Source organism: Monodon monoceros, unplaced genomic scaffold (assembly GCF_005190385.1).
Source record: "Monodon monoceros isolate NGI ecotype Baffin Bay Population unplaced genomic scaffold, NGI_Narwhal_1 Super_Scaffold_3, whole genome shotgun sequence".
Lineage (NCBI taxonomy): Eukaryota > Metazoa > Chordata > Mammalia > Artiodactyla > Monodontidae > Monodon > Monodon monoceros.
In genome coordinates this window covers 2,094,533-2,120,607 of record NW_021703780.1, presented here as the reverse complement: position 1 = coordinate 2,120,607, position 26,075 = coordinate 2,094,533, and the positions used below count along the sequence as shown (strand labels likewise).

Below are 26,075 nucleotides of genomic sequence, written 5' to 3'. Positions count from 1 at the left end.
ACTCTCAACCACTGCGCCACCAGGGAAGCCTGGCAGCTTTAGTTTTTAAAGGATCATCATCTTAAAAACTTTTCAAAACCGTTGATTGGGTGCTGTTGGCTAAATGACCCTCTCCCCTCATTAAGACCATTAGGGACGCTTCTTACGGTTAATTGTCTTCTCTTTCACTTTCACTTTCACTTTCCTGGAATAATTTGTGCTTTCCTGCCCAGTGGCTGCCTCTCAAAACAGGAAGGCAAGTTTGACTTCATAAAACCAACAGCTAACATTTGTACAGTGTTCGCCGTTTACAAAGAAAGCGCTGTCCACTCCATTGTCTCGGTCTCAGAACTGGGGTCACGGTCTGAGGGCTCGAGCCCCAGACAAGCAGGCTGCGGTCCTGGGAGAGCTGTGGGTGGCCGTGCTGACAGTGGGACGGTCTCACCTGGGTCCGCTTCGCTTTGCACCAGAGCCTCTGCTGCAGGGGCTGCACCCTGTCTTTCCTGGCGTCCCGCTCAGCTTTTAGCACAGGCCTTAAGTTGGCCTTCCGCAAACGTGGCCTGCACAGAAGCACGAGCGAGTGGAAGATGAGTGAGGATGTCAGTGTTACCTCCGTGAATCAAAAATGTCTAACCCAGTGTCCAAAGACAGCCTTTCCAGGACGTCTGTGAATCCCTTAAAACCTTGGGCAAAACATGCCATGTGCAGGCTCACGTGTGTGTGCTTTTCAGGGAAGAAGGCGTCCACCTCAGTTTTCATCAGCTCCTCGGTGGGGTTCATGACCCCGATCAAGTTAATAATCACTGCCTTCAAAAGTTAAACAGCCCCACATTTTAAGCTTGTATTTGGCCTTCTTAACAGAAGATAGAAATCGTTTAGAAAGTTAGGCTTAAACTCTGTTACCTGAAGGATATCAGCATTTCAGGTCTGAGCTAATCAAATTTGGTTTGTTAGAGCTTAAAACGAATGAGCTTGACACTTGGGTTTCAGTTTCCCAATTCCTAAATCACAGCTCAGTCCTGGGGCTGCGGATTTCACCGAGCCCCACCAGGCATCTTGAGAAGGCCCATGATGGGCGAAAAACCGCAGGGAATTAGCGCGTCCTTTGGTCCATCACTGTGTTCCCTGTGCTGTTTGTTCCTACTTCAGTCTGAATACAGCTCCTCCTTCACAGGTTAAAATATTTTGTGTCCTCCAGCTTGGAGAGAGTTTCTCAACCCAACTTTTACATCCAGGAGTGTTATTTTCTCACAAGTGACACCCCCATCTGCTGCCACACCGGCTGCTTCCTCTCTGCCTCTGTAACTGTTGTGTGTGTCCTGTTAGCATCTATCGTTGTGAAGTCATTGGGGGCAGGTTACAAAGAATCACAACGTCAAAACAGAGGACTCTCCTAGGACGTACTCACACCAGTACATAAGCTAATGTAAAGTATAATGTTCTAGCAAATAACTTTTATCACTGAGTACTTTGCCGTAACATGTAGTAGAATCAGACAAAGTAAGCCACTGTCCCTCATCCAGGGCTTATCCTTGTACACCTCTCATCTTTCACAATAAAGTCAAGTAATGTCAGAAGGAGTGCGAAGTGAAAAATGTCTAAAAGTGCACGAAAATGTTTAAAAGTGCGCAGCATAACTTTTAGTCTGCAAAATGTCAACAGATGAATAATAGTTTATAATAAAGTGCCAATTTTCACAAATTATGACTATTTGAAAGAAACAGAAGTGTTTTTAAGTCAAAGCAAATACCTTACGTTATGGTATAGTAGCTAATGGGAATCATTCATTCATCAAAGAATTAGCAAACATTGCCCTTCCTTGGCTGACGTAGAAGGGCCCCAAAATAAGCAGCCAGGTTTGAATTTTTTAATACTTTCTGGTCACATATTATTGACGGGATACATTGATGCGTGGATACTTTTTTACGAGCTGTCCTTCCAATTAAATTTTTTAGAAGCAAATGATGAAGTGTCATCCTTGCACTTTTTGCACATAGCTCATTAATTATACTGTCATTCTAAATATTTACAATGTGTTCTTTCAAATATTTGTAGATATAATAGAAAGCACGTCTCTGATACTATATGCCTTACTAAATTGACACTAGATATTCCCATGTTTACACACTTACATATGGTTAATGACTCATGTTACCTATTAAAGTTTCCTGTTTCCTGATTTAAAAGATATTGAAAGGTTGAAGTACTGAAATGTTTATTTTTGACCTCGGGATCTTACTGCTTCATAGAGTCACACATAAATAGGCTGAATACTCATTTTAACGCCCCCAAACCCACTTTTTAGCTTCATTGTGAAACGAAGGTTCCATCGGCCGAGGTCACGTTGGACACTTGGCGTGGCCGGCGTGGTGGCCGGTGACCTCTGCCCCAGGGAGGAGCGTGGAACGTAAACACCGGTTTCTACAGCAGCTTAGAGCCGGGATTAACTTGGATCATGTCGTCTTCTGCTTTTAATGAAATTCCGTCCCTTGTATTTTCATGTTTGGAAGAGAGTCCAAGTTATCTCATGCTAATTTAGTCCGGCCGTGCCCTCGGGGGTGTCACAGGCTTCCCTGACCTCTCCAAGAGGGACGAGGGGCATGAAGCATTCCTGAGAAACTGGAGTGCGGCAGCCCCCAGAGAGTTTGCAGCGAAACTTGCTCCAGACTCGCCGCCAGATGCTCGAGTCCCCTTTCAGCACTTGCCTGACATCTCTGTCAGCCTGTCTGGCTGCACGGGAAGGCCAGTCCCGGGGCCGGGGGAGGCCCAGGACAGGACTGTCCGTCTTTGTCGTTTGCCGTCTGAAGCACGTGCACGAAGGCGGGAAGATCCTGGGGAGGCAGGGCCCGATTTTGCTTGTCTATTTTTTTCTTTCCTAGCCGCCAATTTAAATTAGATGAATTGGTATTCCTAGTCCCCAAATAATGAATTCCCTGATTTTCGGTGACCAAAATTGAAGGGTGGTAGGTGGTGGGTTTTTTATAGGACCTCTGCGACTAATTACTTTGTAATGATATTAGCTATCGTGCAAAGGATGTTTTCTCTTGTGCATTTAATGAAATTTGGGGCAAGGGGGTGTTGGAAAATATCTTTCTGGTTTTAAAATTATATCCTCTTTGTGGTTTACATTTCCTATATGAAGGATTTCAGAAGAAGTGGGAAAGAGGAGTATTCTATACTGTAAACAAACCGAGAAGCCACATTTCCTGTCTCATCCCTTGTTTTCCTGTGAAGTGAGTGAAGTTCAGCGTGCCTGGTAGCGGCCACGTGAGGAGAGTCTGAAGGTCCTGCTCGACCCGACACCCGAGTGGGACCCTCAAGAACAGATCCTCCTACTGGGGTCCTTACCACCTGCATCACAGCTGGGCCACGGCTATGCTTTGTTTAGTCCAGGCAATATTTAAAATTTTCTTTTCTTTTTTAGCTAACAGTTAAAATTTGAGAGGTTTTGTGTTTTTTTTTAAACAAAACTCTCAGCTTTCAGCATTTCAGATGTATGACTTCTCTGATATAACCAGAAGACCCGGCGAGGCTCCTTCCACATCCCCGTACGGGGACCGTCTTCTGCCCGCAAGTGCTCACAGACCCTTCTGCAAGGGAATGTCCTCTGCAGGCCACCAGGGGTGAACCCAGCCAGGGCCCCTGAAGGCACTGGAGTTGTGAAGCTGTCTTGGACTCTTTCTCCAGTGCTGTGTTAAAAAAGAGAAATCACTTTTCAAAGTAAAGTACCTTGCTCACCGGAAAGTCCTTCCTGCTTTTTGTGTAAGAGCAGATACTTAAATATTACACTCATTTCTTCATTGACCTACATTGTGATTCTCAGGGCCCTTTGTCTCCTACATGGCAACCTGGAGAGGTGGCTGGCCTGGAAGATGGACGTGGGCCCCAGCACCAGGCCCGCCTCCCGCCATCTGGAATGTCTCGATGGAGCCCAGTTTCCTTACCTCCAAAACCTGAAACAAATTTCCCAACTCTCGAAAGTTCTGTGATCTTTGCCACTTTTCAGTTTCCAATGATTCAAGACATAGTAGCTTAGGTTTCCTAACTTAACCTAGTGTCTCTGTCAAACAATTAATCATGGAATCAAACATGTTGCTGCCCTCAGAGGGGCTGTGTGTCACAGACCCTCAGGTTCTGTGTAGAGGTTCCCTTTGTAAAGACAAGGGTCCTTCAGATAATCACCCCGCCTCCATCTCCATCACCTTCATACAGCGCGGCGAGTCTGTGGGCCGGTCTGACCGCTGTGACGGAGGACGTGTGCACTGGACGTCCGGAGAGAGGAGACCCCGGGGGCATCTCGGAGGACCCCTTGACATTCAGGCTGGAAACTGGGAAAGGAGGAGGGTCCCACGTTGAGCCTGGGACGTGCCTGCGCGAGCCCCTTGCGTCCTGGCAGTGTCCTAGGCCGGCGTGTGCCTGGGGGGTGCAGTCATGGGTGCTGGAGAGGCTGGTACAGGGGGTGTCTTCAGGCAGCCGCTTATCAAGCCTCAGCTCCTGCCGTCTCGTGCAGATGGGGTGGACCGGGTGGAGACCGGCCCCAGGGTCAGGAAATCTGCCTTCTGTTCCTTGTTGTGCAGCCGCGACCTTTGGAAGGTCATTCCCCAGCCCTTCTCAGTTTCTCCATCCGTAAAATAAGACGGTGAAATTAATGTGCTTTATAAGAAACGTTAGGGAAATCCTTCTGATTATTTCCATGAGAACTATGGCCGATGAACATTTCTTGGGCCCCCACCTTGACCCCCTCTCTGGCACACTGTCCAGGGCCCTCGTCTCTGGTTGGAGGGGTTTCTCAGAGCCCTGCCTTCCTGCTGCCTGTCCATGGGTTCTGTTCCCACCCTGGTGACACCTCCGCCCCCCAGGAGGAGAGGTGGTGGAGGCGGGAGCTCCTTACGCCGAAATAAACAGTAAAGTTTGGAGACATGTAGACCAAAATAATTAGGACAATGCTGTTGAATGAAAGATGGCATTAGACTTCTTGTTGTACTTAAGTTGGAATCCAGTCCCCAAAAGCACACTCTCCAGTTAACTGGTTTGTTTTAAAAGATTTGTTTGTTTGTTTGTTTCAAGATTTCATTAGTGGAAATCTTCCGATCACGCCTCAGTTCAGGCTCTATTTATGGGCTTTTCTACTTCCTTGAGAAATGTTGGAAAAACATCTGTTTTTCTATCAACAACTGTTGACTATTTGGGAACAGTATAACACCAAGGAACACGAACAATAATGAATGAAGCTAACTATCTAGAAGAAATGAGTTCAAGCTCCCCTGAAATATCTGCCCGTACAGCACAGATTTATTTTCCTGAAATAGCAGAAACCCACATATAAGACAAATATATAAATTACCAGGATTTTAAAAAATGTTTTATTTTATTTATTTTGGGCTGCGTTGGGTCTTCAGAGCACATGGGCTTTCTCTAGTTGCAGTGAGAGGGGGCTACTCTTCGTTTCGGTGCACAGGCTTCTCGTTGCGGTGGCTTCTCTTGTTGCGGAACACGGGCTCTAGAGCGCAGGCTCAGTAGTTGTGGCACACAGGCTCAGTAGTTGTGGCTCGCGGGCTCTAGAGTGCAGGCTCAGTAGTTGTGGCGCACGGGCTTAGTTGCTCCGCGGCACGTGGGATCTTCCTGGACCGGGGCTCGAACCCGTGTCCCCTGCATCGGCAGGCGGATTCTTAACTACTGTGCCACCAGGGAAATCCCTACCAGGATTTTTATACTCTTTCAAAACTTGCATATAACCGACCTGCTTTGGGCAAGGAATCAGAAATTCTTAAGGATGGAAATGTTGAAATTGCAGATTTCCATTCTAAAACACATTTATTTTAAAGAATTAGTGCTCTGAAAAATGCTGTGTTTTCGTGTTAAGAGCGATAACAGGCTGTGGAATTATCACGTTGTATCTTGGTGATCGTGATGGATCTCTGCTCTCTTCAGCATTAGCCAGGCATTTTCTCTAATAATATTATCCCTTGTGATAGCAGTAACGTTCTGTAGATCACAAAGCGCTTTCAAGAGATGCGCTAATAGGATCCCTAAACCCTGTGACGTGCGAGAAAACCAAGCATGAAGTAAGTGACTTGCCTGGCGTGATAGGCCCAGAGTCTTAGGGCTTCTGTCCGCGTTCTTTTCACTACGTAACCTTGAGACTGTCCTTGATGGCCCATTTTCCTACAAAACCCTTCGCTTGGGAAGACGCATCATTGTGCGAGGCCTTGTGGTCCCGCTGTCGGGGCGCTGGTGTGTGGGCCTCACACCGCAGGCGCAGCTTGTGGAGCTGCCCCGCCTTGTAAACAGGTGGCAGCTGATCGCAGGAAGGCTCCTCGCCTGCCAGCGCCCAGTACTGCTGGGAACAAGGTCGGTGCTCTCACTCTTTTTCCGGTGCTCCTTCGTCCTCAGCCTCCACTTCTAGCAGCAGGACGAGTTGGCATCAGCTGGGTGCTGTCCCTGCTCCCCCTGGACCCTCCGGACGGGCCGCCAAGAGGGGCGTCTCTGCTAAAGCAGGTCAGGGGCCCAGCAGGAGACGCGCTTTCCCCAACTGGAGGACACCGCTCGCTCTTAGAGGCAAGCGCCCCGAACCCATCCCTTTTCTCAGAGGTCCTAACCTAACACGGAGTCAGAGACAAAGGTGACTCGTGGGACTGAGATGCTCGTTCTGGTCGCCTGGTAGGTGGCCCTGCGCCATCCCGGCTGGGATGCCAGGCTGTTCCCAGCCCAAAGCTTCCGTGAGAGGCATGAGCTTGCTTCTCTTTCCGCCCTTTGTGTCCTGGAGTCAGGCGTGCAGAGGCGCAGGCGCCGGGGGTAGGGGCAGTGGGGCAGCTGCCCTCGGAGCCCCCCAACCCCGGGCTCATCCCCCGCCCACCAGTCCTGTGGGGCTACCCGTGGGGGGAGGCACAGGATTTCTCTCCCTGTCTGGGGAGAGCTGACTTCCTTGGAGACTTAGTTCACTGATGCTTCAGCCCACTCATGTGATCCTTTCACTGGACCCTGAACTGCATTTGTTCTTCTTCATTTTTCTTACGAGGCTTCGCTCTGGCTGACGGTGGAGGGCCGGGTGGGAAGGGCTCCTTATCCGCTCTCTGGTCTGGGGTCGGCCCGGTGGCTTTGGTCCAGCAGCACCTCCCTGTGTGTCCCCTTTATCTGTCCCTCTGTGATTTTAGAAGGAATTTCGTAGAAATGGGAACTGGAGATTCGGTGTGGATTGAGCAGAAAGTGTGATCATCACACTGGCTTATTTGCAAGAGCAGTAAAAGGACACTAAATATTCTGCCTGAACACATGTTCCCGCCTGAAAATTACTAGCCTCTTAATTTATGATTTTTGGAGCAAATGTTCAATAACTGTTCTTAAATCAACAACATTGATTTAAAAACAAAATTATCAGCATTACCTAGTGTCTCACAGAAAAGAAAAAAAACTAGCAGATCACTTCACATTTAGCTTTGAGATGTTATCAGCCGTCAGCTTTCTAAGCACCCTTTACCCTTGGTAAGTGCAGTGCAGTGAAAACGCTAGCACGTACATGAACGTCCAGCAGACTCAGTTCATCCCGAAGACCCGGCACGTTGCACACCTTCCCGGGAAGGTTCACATCCATCACGGAGTAACATCTGTCTTCCGTAAACACCACCCCAAGCGCCCTCCTTCTCGGAAAGTTGGGCCGAGGGAACCAGCGCAGATCCCCTCCCTGCCAAGCCTTGCGTCACGAGCCTTCGTGATCAATAAGAACATTGTGGTGGTTGTTTCAGAGCTGATGTAGTTACTTGTCTGCAAGCCGACACTTGACTCAAAAGGCTGGTCTGGTTTCTGTGGTGCAAGTGTGGCCTTTGCTGGGCCTGTCCTGGCACCGAGCTCTGGTACTGCTCTGCCCGGGCAGCAGCTGGGCCCATCCCTCAGTTTCATAGTGAGTAACCCATCAGCCAGACCAGCGCCTCTGTGAGAGGACACGGTGTCTTTTCCGTCAGAACCACCGTGGCCCGTTAGTTAGTAGGAAGGAGGGAAAGAACAGAATGGAAAACCCATCAGATGCCTGGCTGTGGGCTCTTCAACTCTGGAGAGACAGAAAATGTGGTGGCCCTGCTTTTCTTAATAACTGGGATAAACACAGAAGGTTGTAGGCCATTGAGCATCTAAGGATGAGATGATGCAGAAATGCATGACTTAGAAAAAGTTTCTCCGTTCATAGTTGAAATGCACAGTGTTTCTTGGCTTTTCTGTAATCGGTTGATATGGTTTGTATATTAATTCATGTCAGGCTCTTAGAATTTCCTCTTGGAGTTTCTGTCTTCCTCCTTGAAAACTTTCTGTTTCATTTTCAGGGAAATGGAATCCTTTGGGTCTTACTGTTGAGATATAGTTTTGTTGTGTCCGATATTACTTCTAATTTCACGATTGCGGGGTAGATAAACCATTGTGCAGTTGGAAGAAAAAAAAAATTGGCAGAAAGGCAGAATATGTTAAAGACTCTTGCTTTTCATTGCAGGGAGATTTCCCAACTGGAGCGGCTCTGTTTTATTCTGCCTCTGGCTAACATCTAAAGATCAGTCATAAAGCTCCATGCAAATACTTTCATGTATTAGAAGAACAATATTTTGACACTCATTGACACAGCAAAGAAATACAACCCTAAATTAGTGTTCAGGAGGACAGTGAAGACATTGTTCATTCATATGAGATGCATGTGAAAATGTTGTGTTGTGTTAACAGAAAAGATGCCCCTCAGCCCTTGACCGTTAGCATTTGCCGGGAGAACCGCTTCTGGTTTTCCACAGGATTAGACACAGCTTTTTATTCTTAATCATGGGACTTGAGCAGTCATTGGTACTGTCAGACTACAGAAAATTTTAGTCACCAAAAAATAAAGGTTTATTCTCCAGAGTCTAGCAATTTGAGTTAAGCTTCTCTCGAGTTTTTGTTTGGTTGTTATTTTCTTTTTTGGGGTGGGGGGCACTTTAGAATATTTAAAGACTTGTTATGTTAACTATTTTGAAAATATTAATTCAATTTATCAAAGGCCTGATTTTCTAAATTTCATCTAAAGTTATAAAGACTCAAAAAAAAATCTGTCACTATCTATGTGTTTTTAAAATAATCAAACTTTTAGGAGCTTTCTTGATTTTTTTTTTTAATTTGAAGAACATAAAGGAGCTTTTGGTTGAATTTTCAGCAGTGTGGAGGGGATGTAGTCTGTAAATTACTGGCATTTTTATATGTAGTGGCATTTCTCTCCTCCCATGTCACTAGGCTCAAATGGTACTGCTACAAGAAATGTTTTCTTAAATAGAACTAGCTTCCCTTCCCATCTCTCTCAATCAAGGACACTACTGAGTCAGCATCTAGGAAATAATTATGATAACAGAAACATTACAGTCATGGGCAAGACCAGGTTAAAAAGAGCAACTTAACCTCCCAGAAGATCAAAGCTTACATAGTGTTTCTGTTGGGGTGTTCTTGTATTTAGCAACCAGAAATTAAAGGCAGAATGATTAAATCTAAATCTATTCACGCATAGTTTTAAGAGTATGGAGGGTAGACTGACTTTTAAATTGAAATCCTGATTTCTGTGAGTCAGGATGCTGTGGTGAAACACATTTGAAATGAGTTTCAGTGAATGCATTGAATGGGCACCAGCTCCCCGGTGACAAGGACGCGGCGTGTGCCGGGCCGAGGTCCTCAGGGATGCTGGACGGGCAGGCGCTGCGCTCGTGGGTCTAGGAGCAGACGGATGAGGGTTCTCAGAGCCCTCCCGCCGAGAGGTGTGCCCGCCGCCTCCCCGCTCCTGCCAGCGGCCAGTGGTCACCCCTTGGTCCCGGTGGCTTGGGGACGTGGCGTTCCTCCCTCCTCCCTGAGGATTCTGGGGCCCGGATGCTGCCTTACCCCTTGGACCTGCCTTCTCGGCGCTGATGCATGGCTGCCCCCCGCCCCATGCAGGGACTGGTCCCCAGCTGTCTTCCTCCGAGCTCGTGGCACAGGGAGCAGAAACCAGCTCGAAGAAATTCAGGTGGAAAAGGAGTCATCCCAGGGGGCGTTGGGGCACGTCCCAGGCCGGGGCGGTGGAGTCGCTTGCCGTGCTCCGGGCGCCTGACCCTCGCTCCCCCCATGCCTGGGGTCCCGCCCTCCCTACTTCTCGCCCAGCAGGTGTCCTGCCCTGGGCTCTGAGGTGCTCCTTCTGCCTCAGGCCTCCCCCCGGCCTCAGCAGGGCGCTGACCCCCACTCCGGAGTCAGGCATCTCCGGTGCCCAGTGCCATCCTGCGCATTCAGTCTCTGGGCCTCTGATCACAGGCTTTTTTGAGACCCCGATTGGGCCCAGAATATGTCTGTGTCCACCCTTGATATGGGACTGGGAGTGGGGGAGGCACTGGGACGGGCCCCTGGCTGAGCGTAGGTCTGGCCTCACGCCTCCAGCTCAAGCCGGGGGTGGGGGGGGGGGGCTGCTTGGGACGGAGGTTGTCCGGAGCTTCCAGGCCTGATGTCTCCTGGAGGCTCGCTGGAGTTCATGTCTCAGAAGTTCCTCCTTAAGTCAAATGCTGGGCTGTTAGAGACTTTTTCCTGTGTAAAGGGTGGATGTCCCTAAGCCAGGCTCTGCGTCCCCCGTGTCTGCCCCCACCTGGCATCCTCCCAGTGCCTGGCACTTCGCGGGCTTCCATAAATACTTGCTGACCGACAGGTCAGGTCCCCGGGCTGGTCCGCATGACCATTTAGAATAGCAGAATTTCCACAGGAAAATGCATGGGAGTGTAACGCAGTGAAAAGAAAACGAAACAGGGGATTGAGGATCTCGTCCCACCTCCGGCCAAACTAGCTGTGTGACTTCAGCCAGATCACATAACCTCTCTGGTTTCAGCTGCTTCCCCGCCTTTTTATGAGTTGAATTGAAAGACAGCATCTCTGAGGTCCTTTCCAACTATGAAAGTCTGTGGCTGTGAACAGAATGGGGATTAAATTCACTCCACCCTTTCACTCCGCGTGCCATGTATGGACGCAGGACTTTGGTCCTGGAGATGAACTAGGTTCTCCCAGGTGCCAGGAACCCTCTCCAGCTGCGTAACCACCGTCATCACCATCATGATGAATAATGGTCCGTGAGCACTTACTCTGTTCCAGGCAGTGTTCATATATTAGCTAATTTAATCCTAAAACGACCCTACGAGGTTGGTGCCATTATTCTTATTTTTCTGAGGCCCTGGAAGATTAAGGAACTTTCCAGAAGTCACCCAGTGACTCCTGGAGCCGAGGTTTAACCCGGGTGGTCTGACTCCAGGTCTGAGGACCACGGCACGCGCTGGTTCTCGGTGTGGTCCCCAGACCAGCAGCATCAGCTTTGCCCTGGAACCTGCTAGAAGTGCAGATTTTCAGGCCTCACCCAGGCCTACTGAGTCGGCCTCGCTGGGGCTGGAGGAGGCCCGCGATCTGTGTGTTAACCTCCCAGGAGGCTCTGATGCACACAGACTCCAGCACCCCTGCCTGCTCCCTGAGCACTGGCTGTCATGGTGCCCGTAAGTGTCTCTCTGGGTCTTTGCTCCCCACTGTTCCCACTGGGAGGCAGGGGTGTGGTGTCGCTGCCCGTTGGCACACAAATGAGACAGGCATTCAAAAGTCAGACGGTCATAAACTGGGAGCTAGTTAGCCTACTTCTCAAGGCCTGTCTTCTAGTTGGCATCACCGATATAGTCACTGCAGGAAAAGTCAGGTGGTGGAGACGAGGAAGGAGGGAGGGGAGAGGATGATCCGCCAGCTGTGTCCCGGGGTGAGCAGGCCGCCTCCACGAAGCCCTGCAGGTTGAGCGGCGGCGTGAGGGCAGCACACACACGAGAGGGGGGCCCTTCTCCCTCTGCGGGGCGGCTCCGTGGCCCGGCTGCCCCATGAGTGCCTGCCAGCCTCCTGTGTTCGTGGGCACACAAGGGGTGCCCAGGTGAGCTGAGATGTGCTGCGAACACAGAACGTGCACGGGGCTTCCAAGGCTCAGTGCATAGGAAGACAGCGTAAAATACCTTGATAATATTCTCTATTGAAACGACAGTGTACTGCATACATTGGCTTATAAAGCATTAAAATTAGCTCTGCCTTTTCCTTTTCCTTTTTTAATGTGGCTAATAGAAAATGTTAAGTTATATATGTGGCTTGCATTGCATTTCCGTGGGGCAGCACCGTTTTAGGGAACCTTAGCTTGTAAAGTCCCGTCTGCGTTTCCCTTAATGCACATAATGTGATGTGTTTATCAGGGTTAGTTACCGGTAACGATGGCTGTCAGTACTGGAACCCAGAGGTCCGTGGCGAGGCTCGGGCCTGTCACTCAAGGGAGCCCAGGACCAGCCCAGAAGCTGGGCCCCTCAGGTCAGAGACAGACGAGAGGCAGAACTGGGTGCTCAGGATGGCTTTGAGGGGAAGGTCACAGTGAAGTCAGAGCTGCTTCTGAGTTGAGGCAGCCCTGGGCCGGGAGCCACGAGCCGGGAGTGGCGGACAGGTGGCCGGCCGTGGGCGTGGAGTCACTTCCTGCTGTGCAGCTGAGCCAGGAGCGAAGTCTGGGTGGCTCGCCGGGCATGTGAGTGGGAGCAGGTATTGGAAGCACCTGGAAGGGGTAGGCGGCTGGGCTCCAGGAAACAGCACTTCTGGGAAGTGCGTTGTGACAGTCATGGTGTCGGGGCCCGTATGCCAGGTGTGAGTCCCTGAGCTAGTGTCAACCTGACCATCACCTCACGGTGCAAGGTAGGCAGAGCTGTGCAGGGACACTACAGCAGAGGCAACAATGCTTATGTTAAAGGCAAACATAAGGATTTCATTGCTGTATTGAAACAGCTGAAATTACAGTCATCACAGGACTGCCCGCCCATCCTAAATGCCCTGTCACAGTGTGACTTTACTGCTTTTCTCATGGCGGGGGTGGGGGTGGGGGGCGTTCCCCTTTGTCTGGAGTTGGGGGGGCGTTCCCCTTTGTCTGGATTTGGGCTGTGCCTGCCACAGTAGTCCATGGAGGGGCACGGCGGGGCCTCCCGAGGCTTTAGGAGGCCTTGCAGATTCTGTTTTCTAAGGAAGCTGGGCCAGACTGGGTGAGAGGCTGCGGGGACAGGACACAAGGAGGAGGGCTGGGGGGCGGTCCAGCACGGAGGACCCAGGCCTGTGCGGGAGGCCATCTCGGCCAGCAGTCCGGGAAGCAGGGAGGAGCCGTGCTCCCGGATTCTGAACTCAGGGTCCTGAGCAGCAGAAAGGCTTAAGCCAGAGCTTCGGGCTGGCAGATTAAGCAGCGTCCTCTGTCTGTACGCGCGTTTTCTCTTACGGTTCTTTCCTACGTTGTTTACGTGGTCACGAAACCTTGGGTACATACCGTGCTTCATGTGCTCACTCAGAGCATGTTGCGCTGGGCATACATGTCTGGCTGTAGAATTCGCTCAAATTAATTTCCAGTCCTAAAAGTCCCACAAAATGACGTTCCATAGGGCTGGACAGTGTCTTTATCGATGCCCACCCTTTCCTGCAGGACGACAGGAGGGACCCCGGTTTCACTGTCGGGGCCTGGCCTCCTGGCTGAGGGGCAGTGCAGACTGATCGGGGTTGGGCTACTTGGGGCCCACACTCACCAGATCAGTGCCGGGAAGTGAGGGCAGCCGTGTCCCGGGGCAGAGAGTGTCCTGACTTTGGAGAGAGGGTTTTGGGAGGACTTTAAAGTGGAGCTGCAGGCCCGCCCTGCACTTTCCTTCAACTCACACCGTTCCACAGCAAGTATGCAGCCTTGTTCAAACAGGAAGAGTAATGGGAAAGCTGAGTGGGCCTGGGGAGAGGGCTGCAAGGGGGGGACAAGGACCAAAACGAGACAGACCAACAGCACATACGGGCCATAAGGAGTAGCAGCAAAGGCGAATACCACGGATTCAAAGATGCTTACAGGCAGCGCGGTTTGGTTCCATTTGCCAGAAGCCGAGGTGGGCAGATGAGAGCCCGTGGGCCAGTCGCGGGTTGTGTAAATAGCACGGCCGCACCCACCTCTTCCTGTGTTGTCTGTGGCCGCTTTGTGCTCCAGCGGCAGAGCTGAGTGGCTGTGTTACAGCGTGTGGCTCGAAAGCCTAAAGTGTTTACTCTCTGGCCCTTTCAGAAAACGTTTGCAGACCCCGGACTTAAAGGAAGTAAATGAAGGAGTTAAGCTAGAAGTAGTCAGTAAAGACACGGACAAGAGAGAGAAAATCATTCCAGAGGTTGAAGTCACATTAGCAAGAGAACTTTAAATAAGTGTTATTAGAAACAGTCAGGTGAACAAGCAGGAGGAAATCACATAAAATAATATGGAAGAGAACAAGGATAAATATGATGGGGCAGCAAGTAACAGACCTGAACACAGAAGAAAAGAGATACAACACATGCATAATTGGTGTGCCTGGAAAAGAAAAGGAGTGCGTGGAAGCATGGAAGAGATAAAATGTACTCAGAGATCAATAAATAACTACGTTACCTGACTCTGCATACAGAGAGAGCAGATGGTGCTCCAGAAAACTGGGTCAGAGTGATTCCCAGAGGACTAGAGCTTTCAGGCTGTATGTTGTTACCCCCAGCCTCGGACTTTGTAGCTTGGTGGACCTGGCTGGAACAAAAGGGCGGGGCAGTGCAAGTGTTGGTCTGGCCTCTTTCAGTGCATTGGTATCAATGTTGAATGATATGTTAATAGCAAGAGCTAGATAGCCTTCTAAATTTGTTTTATTATTTTTGGTGTTTTTAAAAATGTATCATCTAATGATTTTTTTCCTGTCCAGTAACTTCGTACTTTTAAAATGTCTAAAAGACCCTTAATCAAAGGAATCCACAAACAACAGTATTTTTACCCGTGAAGGAATTAATAGACTGAGGTTTGGATTTTATGCTAGATGATTTTCTCGATACAGTGGTGTTTGTTAGTCATTTAGTGCCTGTTTCCCAACTATGTCAGAGTAAGGGGTACTCCCCCTGGGCTAACCCGCGCGAACTGTGTGCATCCCACAAAGCGTAAGACCCAGCCTAGCCCAGGACTCCTTGAAGTCCTGATTCAAACTGAAAACACCAGGCTATCATGATGAAAATAGCTACTGAACAGAGCTGAAAGGAAATGTATGTGAACGGTTCCACACTTAGAATCCTTTATGGGGAATTTTAATCTCCATTTATTCAAATGCCTCTGATTTTTATTAGAATTATTTCATAGAATTTCTCCCCTATTTTTATACATATATTTATATATATGTATATATATTTATGTACGTGTATATGTTTAGATTATTTTTATGACAGTAGCCCGTAAAGCACAAAAGCACAGGACTGAAAAGGCAGCAGTCAAATGAACATAGTTAAACATAACCTTGATTAACAAATCTCGTTATTCATGGATGACAGCTCAGTTAATAAGTGTCCGTGGCTTGGATACTGAGCCGGAGGTTAATGGCAAGGTGGAAGCAATTGTCGAATCCAGGTTTTCAAGACAAACACACATCACAGCCCGAAAGGCACGCGTGGAATCAAGGCTAGCTGGTCGGCTGTGGTGATGCCCTTTGGCTGTTCTCCACCACTGGTCCAGCTGGGAGCCACTGCAAGCTCCTGGATCCAGGAAAGAGGAGGCCCCTCCACTGTGACTTCCACGTTCGTGACCTGTACGGCCGAAGAGCAGGTGTGGGAGAGGAGTATTTTTTTTTTTTGGCGGGGGGGGGGGGGGGGGGGTGGGAATTTTTAAATGAAAGTTTTATTTTGACTTCTCTAAATTAGGTTTGTAAAACAGATAGATTCACTGTATAGTTACAAGAGAGCACATATCCAAATGGAACGGATACTTATAACCACCTAGACTTGGCCTTCAAGCGTCAGTGACATGGAGTCGGGTTCCCCCTGGACTTTATATGCCTTAAAAGCAAGATGAATATGGGACATGGTTGGAGAACTGCGCTATTCATTTGCCATCAAGAGACATTTTGATGCTGAAGAATCCCAAGCCTTGGTACATTCCTCCCTGTGGGATGGATTAAAAAATAAAAAGCAGGCGATGTTTTCGTTTGCACTGGTGATCAGGGCAGGGCAGAGGTAAATAAGTGTGTGAGGAGGTGGGGAAGTCAGTCGTATCCTTATGGGGCCCCTCATTCCGGGAGGGACGGGCCCAGAGTGCAGACGCCTGAAACCTGTCGCCTCAGGAGCGTTTCTGCACCGGAAGCCGGAGCTGGGTAGGGACTTGAGCACGGGGTGGCCGGCCGAGTCGTGGGTCACATGGCCCGCATGTGAACAGGAAGGTGAGGAGAGGTGAACCTTCGCCTCAGCCGTGCCGTCCATCAGGGAAGAAATGGACCAGATCAGCGTGTGCAGCTGCATGAGGACGTGCAGGCCTGGGCGCTTCCCACACAGGGGCCTTTGTGCTGGACACGACTGGGCATCGCGATGGGCCGTGCGGCCCCGGCTCGGTGGCAAATTACTAACCCACGATCTCCGCAGAGCACAGACTTGTTCATCTGATCTGGAGTGTCACCGGCCTTCATTTACCAGTCAGAGACGATTCATTATGCTCAGTGGAAATTCAAACAAAGCCTTTCCCTCTGCGTTTTAAAACCAGTAAACTATTCAGTAATAACAAATAAATCTGGAGCTGTACATCCTTTCCCGCCCATTCCCAGGCTGGAGTCTGGGACAGGATGAACTTTAAAGGAAATGCCTAGAAATTGGTAGGTCAAAGGCCGCGGATGGTCGGCTGGAAAAGAAAAGGGCAGATTCTTGGCACTCAGCTGTGGTGAAAGTGAGGGCCTCCTGTGTGCCCAGATTCCCGGTGGGGATGGAACGAGCACCAGGGAGCTGGTGCCGGTGTCTCAAGTAATCCACCCTCAACCAGTCATCATATTTTCTCCTTTTATTTTTAGCAGCCCTTGCTTTCTTTCACATGATTAAAAATATGATTTTTTCAAAACCATTCCAGCCCAACATAGTGTTTAAAAGAAATAAAATAAGCTGAGCAGTCCTGAAAGACCTACTTGAAATGTTATTTTTAGAATGGAAAGTCAAGTAAAACACCCTTAAGTACATACACTAATCCCTCAGAAAAACGTTCAGATAGAAATTCTAGCCAGAAGCATAATTTAATTTTTCCTAAAAACTTTGGAAGCATTTTGAAGAAAGCCAAAACGTGTGTCTGTGTGTGTGTGTGTCTGTGTGTGTGTCTGTGTGTGTGTGTGTGTGCACGCGTGTGTGCGCACAGAGCACGTGAGAGGGTCAGCTTAGTTGGGGAGGTGCCCAAAGGGCAGCTCGGGCCAGTATAGCCAGTGTGCTATGCCATCGTCCCAGGGAACCTGGAGAGACACAGGCCGTGCCAGGGCCCAGGCTGGAGGAGGAGGGTGTTCCAGGCTGGGTGGACACCTGCAAGACGCGGACACCAAGAGGGGCCTCTCGCCTCTGCTGGTGCCCACGACCAGGGCACCTTCAAGGAGCTGAACAGCCAAGGGCGCTGGCCCAGGGTCTGACCCTCGGGGCCGCACGCACCATCCCGATGAAGAGGACAGCTTGCATTCTGCGCCTTTTTAGAACTGATCAAGCTTTATTATTAATATAATTCATGGAAAATTTTTAAAGTGTTATACATAAATTCATCAACTATAATCTCTTAATGCAAAACAAAACTGCAGATCTTTCATGAATGTGAACAAACCCCTCTCCTGCCAGGACGATTCCGTCTGATGCTTCTCAGCATGTCCCTGACCTGCGTCTGCTTCCAGCGTCCCACCCGGGGGCCGCCTCTCCAAGGCGTGTGAAATTGCCGAAAGCCTTGTCTTCTGTAGGACAAAAATACAATTTAAAACAATCTGGAAATAGACCGAAATATTCACAAGAAAAAACTTCGAGTACAGGAGAAACGTGCGCGTTTCTAGTTTTTAGAAGGCTGCCATAAATTGAAATGAATAAAGAAGAATTAAACTTTACTTAAACTAAATCAGCAAAAACTTTGCTGATTGTGTTTTCTAAAAGAAAATAAGCTGCTCCATTGATCTCAGAAACCTATTTTTCAGCTTATCCAACAGCAGCTAGGGAGACACCAACCAATAGTTTTCTATAGATGTTACAACAAGAGTTCAATGTACATAATATTGGGGACTCTGTGTTCTAATGAGGTGACTATTGCTTTCACCTATTTTATTTGGAAAAGTGGGTGTGAGTGATGAAAAAAATTGGTTTTTAAAAAATTTTTTATTGAAGTATAGTTGATTTATAATGTGTTTTAGATGTACAGCAAAGTGATTCAGTTATACATATATATGTGTATATACATATGTATATTCTTTTTCAGATTCCTTTTCATTATAGGTTATTACATTGAGTTGTTTTTTGTTTTTTTGGTCTTAGATTTTTTTCCTAAAGAGACTGCTGTCAGATACCAGCTATACTTAATTTTGTAAAATCTTCATCTTCTGTCTGTGTAAAATCAGTGTGCGGCTCCAAGCTATAGGAACTCTAGGCCTGGCTGCTACGGTGAGAGCCATCTAAGCTGAGTTTGGGGGCCCTGTTTTGGGTCTTTCACCTGCAGCTAGACTTCTGGCTCTCCTTGAAAAAGCCTGTCTGCGAGATGCACCCACCGAGCCCCTGCCCTTCAAACACAGCTGCTGAAACCTTAACTCTGCGCAGACGTCTTCACTGCCAGATAACTTGTTAAAAGTGCTGTTCGTTATATGATTGTTTTTCCATTAAGGATTGTTGAATATTTTGCTTTACCGTGTCACCACAGTGGTAAATTTCCAACTTTACTGTTAAGAAATTTGGTCCTACTTTGGAGGATAAACACCTGTCCTTAGATGATGTTTTCTTGCCTTCCTTCCATGATTCTTAAATATCCTATGGAAAGGTTATTCGGTGCAGACGCTCTTCAGCATCTCATACCTGTGAACGGTAGTCCAAGGTCCTGCTGCAGACAGAGGTGCTGCAACAGCTGCCCGGCCTGTGCACCTGGGCTGTACCCAGAGGTCCCCAGATGATTCTGTCTCACGTTAGAGTTTGAGAACCACGACTGCCGTGGTTAGGATAGTGGACTAGATTCGTCGTCACCGTCTGGCTACACAGGTTAAAGCATCTAAACAAGGAGGCCGTTAGCCCTTGGTAGCCAGGGTCACCGCACCAGAATCCGAGGAAGTGAAACTTCACCAGTAGCTCACCCGGCTTCCCAGATAGTCAAATAATTGCTTTGCTCTGTTTCGCTTCACTTCTACTCTGTAAAAGCCTTGCCCCCCCGTCTCTGCGTGGGGAGCCTCCTGAACACCTTTGGAATCAACGTGTGCTCAGATAAACTCCTGAGAGTTTGTGCGTGCCTTGGTTTAGCTGTTAGCACTGTCCCTGTCCGGTGATGTGCGTTGGTGACATGATAGTTCCCGAGGGGCCGCTGGGTCCAGCTTTCACGTGGCTCTGCCTCTCTTTCTAGGCCATGTGGCTGATGCTGCAGAATGATGAACCCGAGGACTTTGTCATAGCCACGGGGGAGGTCCACAGCGTCCGGGAATTCGTAGAGAAGTCGTTTCTGCACATCGGAAAAACCATCGTGTGAGTATGACTGATGGACGTTTGTCAGACGTGTGCTCGCTGTTCTGCCTGCATTTTGTCTTTTTCCCTCTTTGCTCTTGTAAAGCATGAAGCAGGGACTCGGTCCCAGTTATAGTGAGAGTCAAATGTTTGTCACCGCCTAAACTCAGTTTTTTAAAAATTTCTTTTAATTTTTAAATATGTTTTTAAGGTTTTTACTTTTTTAACTTTAAATTTTGTATCATGGTTTATACTCAGTTTACTAGGATTTTACTGTTGCTAATTGCTCTTAACAGATCAATGTGATAACATAAAAGTTACACAAACTTTTTCCAGTACTTTCACTTTATATTTAAAATTTTTGAAACCATAGAAACTTACAGAAAAGTTTCAAATGCATGACCAGCATAATTCTTTTCTCTGAACCATTGAGAGTAGGCCCCGTCCCCCTGACTTCTGTGAGTATTTCCTATAAACAGAGACATTGCCGAACGTGAATGCAGTACAGCCATCAAGGTCAGGAGGTTGCACTGCTGAGTGAGTACCGTCTCACCTGCAGACCTCGCCTGAGTCTTGCAGCTGGGTCAGTGCCCCACTTTATACCAAATGATCCACACACTACAGCTACTTGTTGCATTACACACATTTTGAAGTCAGATTTTTATTGGAATATTTGAAAGATTTGGGGGAAATCCTTCACTACAGATGGAAGATTCTTTTTTGGTGATTGTATTATTGAGATAAAATATACATAACATAAAATTGACCATTTTAATAATTTTCAGGCATACAGTTCAGTGGCATTAAGTATATTCACAGTGTTGGACAACCATCACCACCATCCGTCCACAGAACTCTTTCTTCTCCCCAAACTGAAACTCTGTTCCCATTAAACCCTAACTCCCCTCCCCCTCCCCCAGCCCCTGGCAGCCACCATTCTACTCTCTGTCTCTGAGTTTGATGACTCCAGGGACCTCATATCAATGGAATCACACAGGATCTGTCCCTCTGTGACTGGCTTATTTCGCTGAGCCTGATGTCCTCAGGTTCCATCCTGTGTCAGCATTTCACTCCTTTTTAAGGCTGAGTAATATTCCATTGTGTGGATGGACCACGTGTTGCTTCTCCATCATCTGTTAACACCTGGGTGGCCCCCGCCTTTTGGCTGTCGTGAATGATGCTGCTGTGAACACGCGTATACAAATATCTGTTTCAGTCCCTCCCTGCTTTCAGTTCTTTGGCTTATAAACTTAGGAGTGGAATTTCTGGGTCATGTGGTAATTCTGTGTTTAACTTTTTGAAGATCTTTCAAACATTTTTCCGAGATTCACTTTTAAAATATAAGAAAGGACTTCCATTTCTAGCTATGATGGAATAACAGAAATCAGATTAAACCTTCTATCTTGAAAAACTAGGAAACTATATGAAATATATAAAACACCGTTTGGGCGACGGGCAGTGCAGGACCCCGGGTTTCCTGGAGACATGGTCTCCACCAGGGAGCGTGGAAGAGGAACTTCGACAGAGAACAACCGTTTGCTGAGAGCCGAGGAGGTGGAGGTCAGAATTCCGAGAGTCTGAGGCACCTGGATGTTGTGGAGCCGTGTGAGGAGGAGCCTGTGGCGTGGTGATCTGCAAAGAAAAAGAGTTCCCAAAACGTGCATAAGGATCCCACTGAGTCCTTACTGAATATTAAGAGGACATTCCACAAGCTTGGATGAGGAACTGCCTGGGAGGTGGAATTGAAGGTTTCTTAGAGCGTTCCCAGGCTTGAGAGGCACATGAGCTTCAGCTATAATGGAGAGACCTCGTTCTCACTCAGTGACCATCCTCACTCAGGGGATGAAGTAAGATTCCAGAAGAGCTATGCCTCAGTTGATGGGACTGATTCCCAGAGTAAAGGCTGCTCTAGACCCAGGCTAACAAAGCTTAAACACAAACTTCAAAGGGATCAAACTGGATACAAATAACTTAGCCTTCGGCCATTGCAAAGCCCAGTGTTCTTCAAAGGAATACAGTAAAATCTAGACTCAAAAGCATAACGTTTCTTTTTCTTTTGATTTTTATTGGCGTATGAGTTGCTTTACAATGTTGTGTTAGTTTCTGCTGTGCAGCAAAGTGAGTCAGCCATACGTATACATATGTCCCCTTTTTTTTGGATTTCCTTCTCATTTAGGTCACCACAGAGCATTGAGTAGAGTACCCTGTGCTATACAGCAGGTTCTCATTAGTTATCTCTTTTATACAGAGTATCAATAGTGTATATCTGTCAATCCCAGCCTTCCAGTTCATCCTAACCCCCACCCTTCCCCATTGATATCCATACGTTTGTTCTCTACGTCTGTGTCTCTGTTTCTGCTTTGTAAATAAGATCGTCTGTACCAGTTTTTTCAGATTCCACATATATGTGTTAATACAGCAGTCCCTGACCTTTTTGGCACCAGGGACCGGTTTTGTGGAAGACAGTTTTTCCACAGGGGGAGGGGGGGATGGTTGAGGCCGTAATGCGGGCGATGGGGAGAGGCTGTAATTACAGATGAAGCTTGGCTCGCTCGCCCACCGCTCACCTCCTGCTGCGCAGCCCGGTTCCTGACAGGCCACAGACTGGTAGCAGTCCACAGCCCAGGGGTTAGGGACCCCTGCATTAACATACGGTATTTCTTTTTCTCTTTCTGACTTACTTCATCCTGTATGACGGTCTCTAGGTCCATCCACATCTCTACAAATGACCCAATTTCATTCCTTTTTATGGCTGAGTAATATTCCACTGTATATATGTGCCACATCTTCTTTATCCATTCCTCTGTCGTTAGACACTTAGGTTGCTTCCACGTCCTGGCTATTGTAAACAGAGCTGCAGTGAACACTGCGGTGCATGACTCTTCTTGAATCATGGTTTTCTCAGTGTGTGTGCCCAGTAGTGGGATTGCTGGGTCATATGGTAGTTCTATCTTTAGTTTTTTAAGGAACCTCCATACTGTTCTCCATAGCAGCTGTATCAATTTACATTCCCACCAACAATGCGTGAGGGTTCCCTTTTCTCCACACCCTCTCCAGCATTTGTTTGTGGATTTTTTTAAATGAATTTATTTGTTTTTTATTTATTTATTTTTGGCCGCACTGGGTCTTCGCTGCTGCACATGGGCTTTCTCTAGTTGTGGTGAGCAGGGGCTACTCTTCGTTTCAGTGCATGGGCTTCTCATTGCGGTGGCTTCTCTTGTTGCAGAGCACAGGCTCTAGGCACATGGGCTTCAGTAATTGTGGCATACGGGCTCAGTAGTTGTGGCTCACGGGCTCTAGAGCGCAGGCTCAGTAGTTGTGGTGCCCGGGCTTAGTTGCTCCACAGCATGTGGGATCTTCCCGGACCAGGGCTTGAACCCGTGTCCCCTGCATTGGCAGGCAGGTTCTTAACCACTGCGCCACCATGGAAGTCCTATTTGTGGATTTTTTTTGATGATGGTCATTCTGACTGGTGTGAGGTGATACCTCATTGTAGTTTTGATTTGCGTTTCTCTAATAATTAGTGATGTTGAGTCTTTTCATCTGTTTGTTGGCCATCTGTATGTCTTCTTTGGAGAAATGTCTATTTATGTCTTCTGCCCATGTTTTGATTGCATGGTTTGTTTTTTTGATATTGAGCTGTGTGAGCTGTTTGTATATTTTGGAGATTAATCCTTTGTCAGTTGCTTCATTTGCAAGTATTTTCTCCTATTCTGAGGGTTGTCTTTTCTTCTTGTTTGTGGTTTACTTTGCTGTGCAAAAGCTTTTAAATTTAATTAGCTCCCATTGTTTATTTTTGTTTTTATTCTCTTTACTCTAGGCGGTGGGTCAAAAAAGGCCTTGCTGTGACTTATGTCAAAGAGTGTTCTGCCTATGTTTTCCTCTAAGAGTTTTATAGTGACTGGCCTTACATTTAAGTCTTTAATCCATTTTGAGTTTATTTTTGTATATGATGTTAGGGAGTGTTCTAATTTCATTCTTTTACATGTAGCTGTCCAGTTTTCCCAGCACCACTTATTGAAGAGACTGTCTGTCCTCCATTGTATATTCTTGCCTCCTTTGTCAAAGATAAACCCATGCACATATGGTCACCTTATCTCTGGGCTTTCTATCCTGTTCCATTGATCTGTATTTCTCTTTTTGTGTCAGTACCACACTGTCTTGATTACTGTAGCTTTGTAGTGTAGTTTGAAGTTGGGGAGCCTGATTCCTCCAGCTCCATTTTTCTTTTCAAGATTGCTTTTACTATTCAAGGTATTTTGTGTTTCCATACAAATTGTAAAATTTTTTGTTCCAGTTCTGTGAAAAATGCCTTTGGTAATTTGATAGATTGCATTGAATCTGTAGATTGCTTTGGGTAGTTTTGTCATTTTCACAATATTGATTCTTCCAATCCAAGAACATGGTATATCTCTCCATCAGTTTGTGTCACCTTTGATTTCTTTCATCACTTTCTTATAGTTTTCTGCATACAGGTCTTTTGCCTCCTTAGGCAGGTTTAAACCTAGGTATTTTATTCTTTTTGTTGCAGTGGTAAATGGGATTGTTTCCTTAGTTTTTAATGTTCAGCATTCAACCAAAAATTAGTAGGACTGTCATGAAGCAGGAAAATGTGACCAAAAACCAAGGGGAAAATCCATCAATAAAAGCAGACTGAGGAATAAAAAAGATGATGGTGTGAGTGCATAAAGAAGGTAAAATAGCTGTTATAACTATGTCAAGTATTTTAAGAAAAACATGAGTATAGTGAGGAGAGATAAGGAAATATATTTGTTTTTTAAAGAGCCAAATGGAACTTTTAGAGATGAAAAATTAAGTATCGCTGTTGGCATTGAGAATAGATTAGATACTACAGAAGAAAAACTAGTAAACTTAGAGACATAATACTAGAAAGGACCCAAGATGAAGCACAGGAAGAAAAAGACTGGAGGGAAAAAAAAAAAGAGAGAACAGAGTTTGATTTGATTAACCTGTGAGAGAAAATCAGGCAATCTAATATATGTGTAATCAGAGCATCAGGGAAAAAGCGGGGAGGGCACAGGAACAGAATTAAGTAACAGCCAAAAATTTCCCAAATTACTGAAAATAAATGCTAAAGAGAAAAAATTTAAAGCAGCCAGAGAAAAAATAGAATTATTTGCAGAGGAACAAATATAGGAAAGTTTTGTTACCAGAAACTACGCAAGGCAAGAAGACCTCGGAGCAACATCTTTAAACTGCGGGAAGCAACCTGAACCTTGAGTTCTGTACCTGAGGAAACCATCTCAGAAATGGAGGTGAATTAAAGACTCCCCAGACAAACAAAGGCTGAGATGGTTCATCGCCAGCAGTCATTTAGGCGGAAGGAAAATGATGCGAGTTTGAAGCTTGAATCTCTACGGAAGAATGAATCGCAAGAGAAATAGCCAAAATGTGGGAAAATATAAACGTTTTCCCCTCGTTTTAAAATTTCTTTGAAGGTAACTGACTGTTGAAAGTAAAAATAATGAAAATACATTATGAGGTTTCTACTACATATGTAAATAAATTGTATAACAACAGTAGCACAAAGAGTGGGGACAGGATGGAAGCAATGCATCATTACTGTAAAGATTCTTGCACCAGATGGGAATTGGTGTGATATTATTTGAAGACAGACTGCAATTAGTTAAAAGTATGTACTGCACACTCTAGAGAAACTACTAAAACAAAACAAAATGAAAAGTAGCCATAAGCCAATAGTGGAGTCAAAATGCAATCCTAAAAAATACTCACCTAAAAGAAAGTGGGAGAAGAGAGAGTGTGAACAAATAACAGGTGGGACAGATAGAAAACAAATCATAACTATACTGATAATTATATCCATTCTAAGTGCTCTAAATACTCTAATTAAAAGGGTGATATAGTTGGACTTGATTAAAAAAAAGCAATATGCTGTCTACAGGAGACACACTTTATATATAAACACATAGATAGTTTAAAAGTAAAAAGATGAAAAAATAAAACGTCCAAACAGTAACCATAAGGAAACTGGAGTGGCTATATTTATATGGGACAAAATAGACTTCATTTAATTAGAAGGAATAAAGAGTCATTTCATAATTTTAAAGGGGTTGATTCTTCATGAACACATAATACTTTTTAACGTATCTACACCCAGTTATAGATACTTCAAAATAGTGACAGAACTGATAGGAAAAAAAGACAAATGAACTTTATGCTTGTGTACGTCAACACTCCTTTCTTTGTAACTGACAGAACGAGTAGACAGAAAATACCTGTGGATACAGGAGACCTGAACAACATAGTAAACTTACTTGACCTAGTTGACATTTCTAGAGCTTACCACCCAACACACTTCTAAATAACTCACAGGTTTAAAAAGAAATCACGAGGGAAATTAGAATATATTTTGAATTAAATGAAAATGAAAACAGCATATCAAAATATGTGGGGTACTGCCAAAGCAATGCTTGAAGAGAAATTTGTGGCTTTGAATACTAACATTAAAAAAGAAGAAAGAGCCCAAACCAGTTATCCAAGCTTCCATCTTAAGAAGCTAGACAAAGAAGAACAAATTAACCCCAATGCAAACAGAAAGAAGGAAATAATAAAGATAAAAACAGAGATCAATG

General features: G+C 46.5%; 1 protein-coding gene across 1 annotated transcript in view; it reads left to right on the top strand.

Moving 5' to 3' along the window:
* The window catches only part of GMDS (GDP-mannose 4,6-dehydratase), a 476,281-nt gene that overhangs the window by 364,318 nt on the left and 85,888 nt on the right, over nt 1-26,075 (top strand). Inside the window, exon 8 of the mRNA XM_029242638.1 lies at nt 19,364-19,482. Coding sequence (XP_029098471.1) covers nt 19,364-19,482 — 119 coding nt within the window. The remainder of the gene's footprint in view (nt 1-19,363; nt 19,483-26,075) is intronic.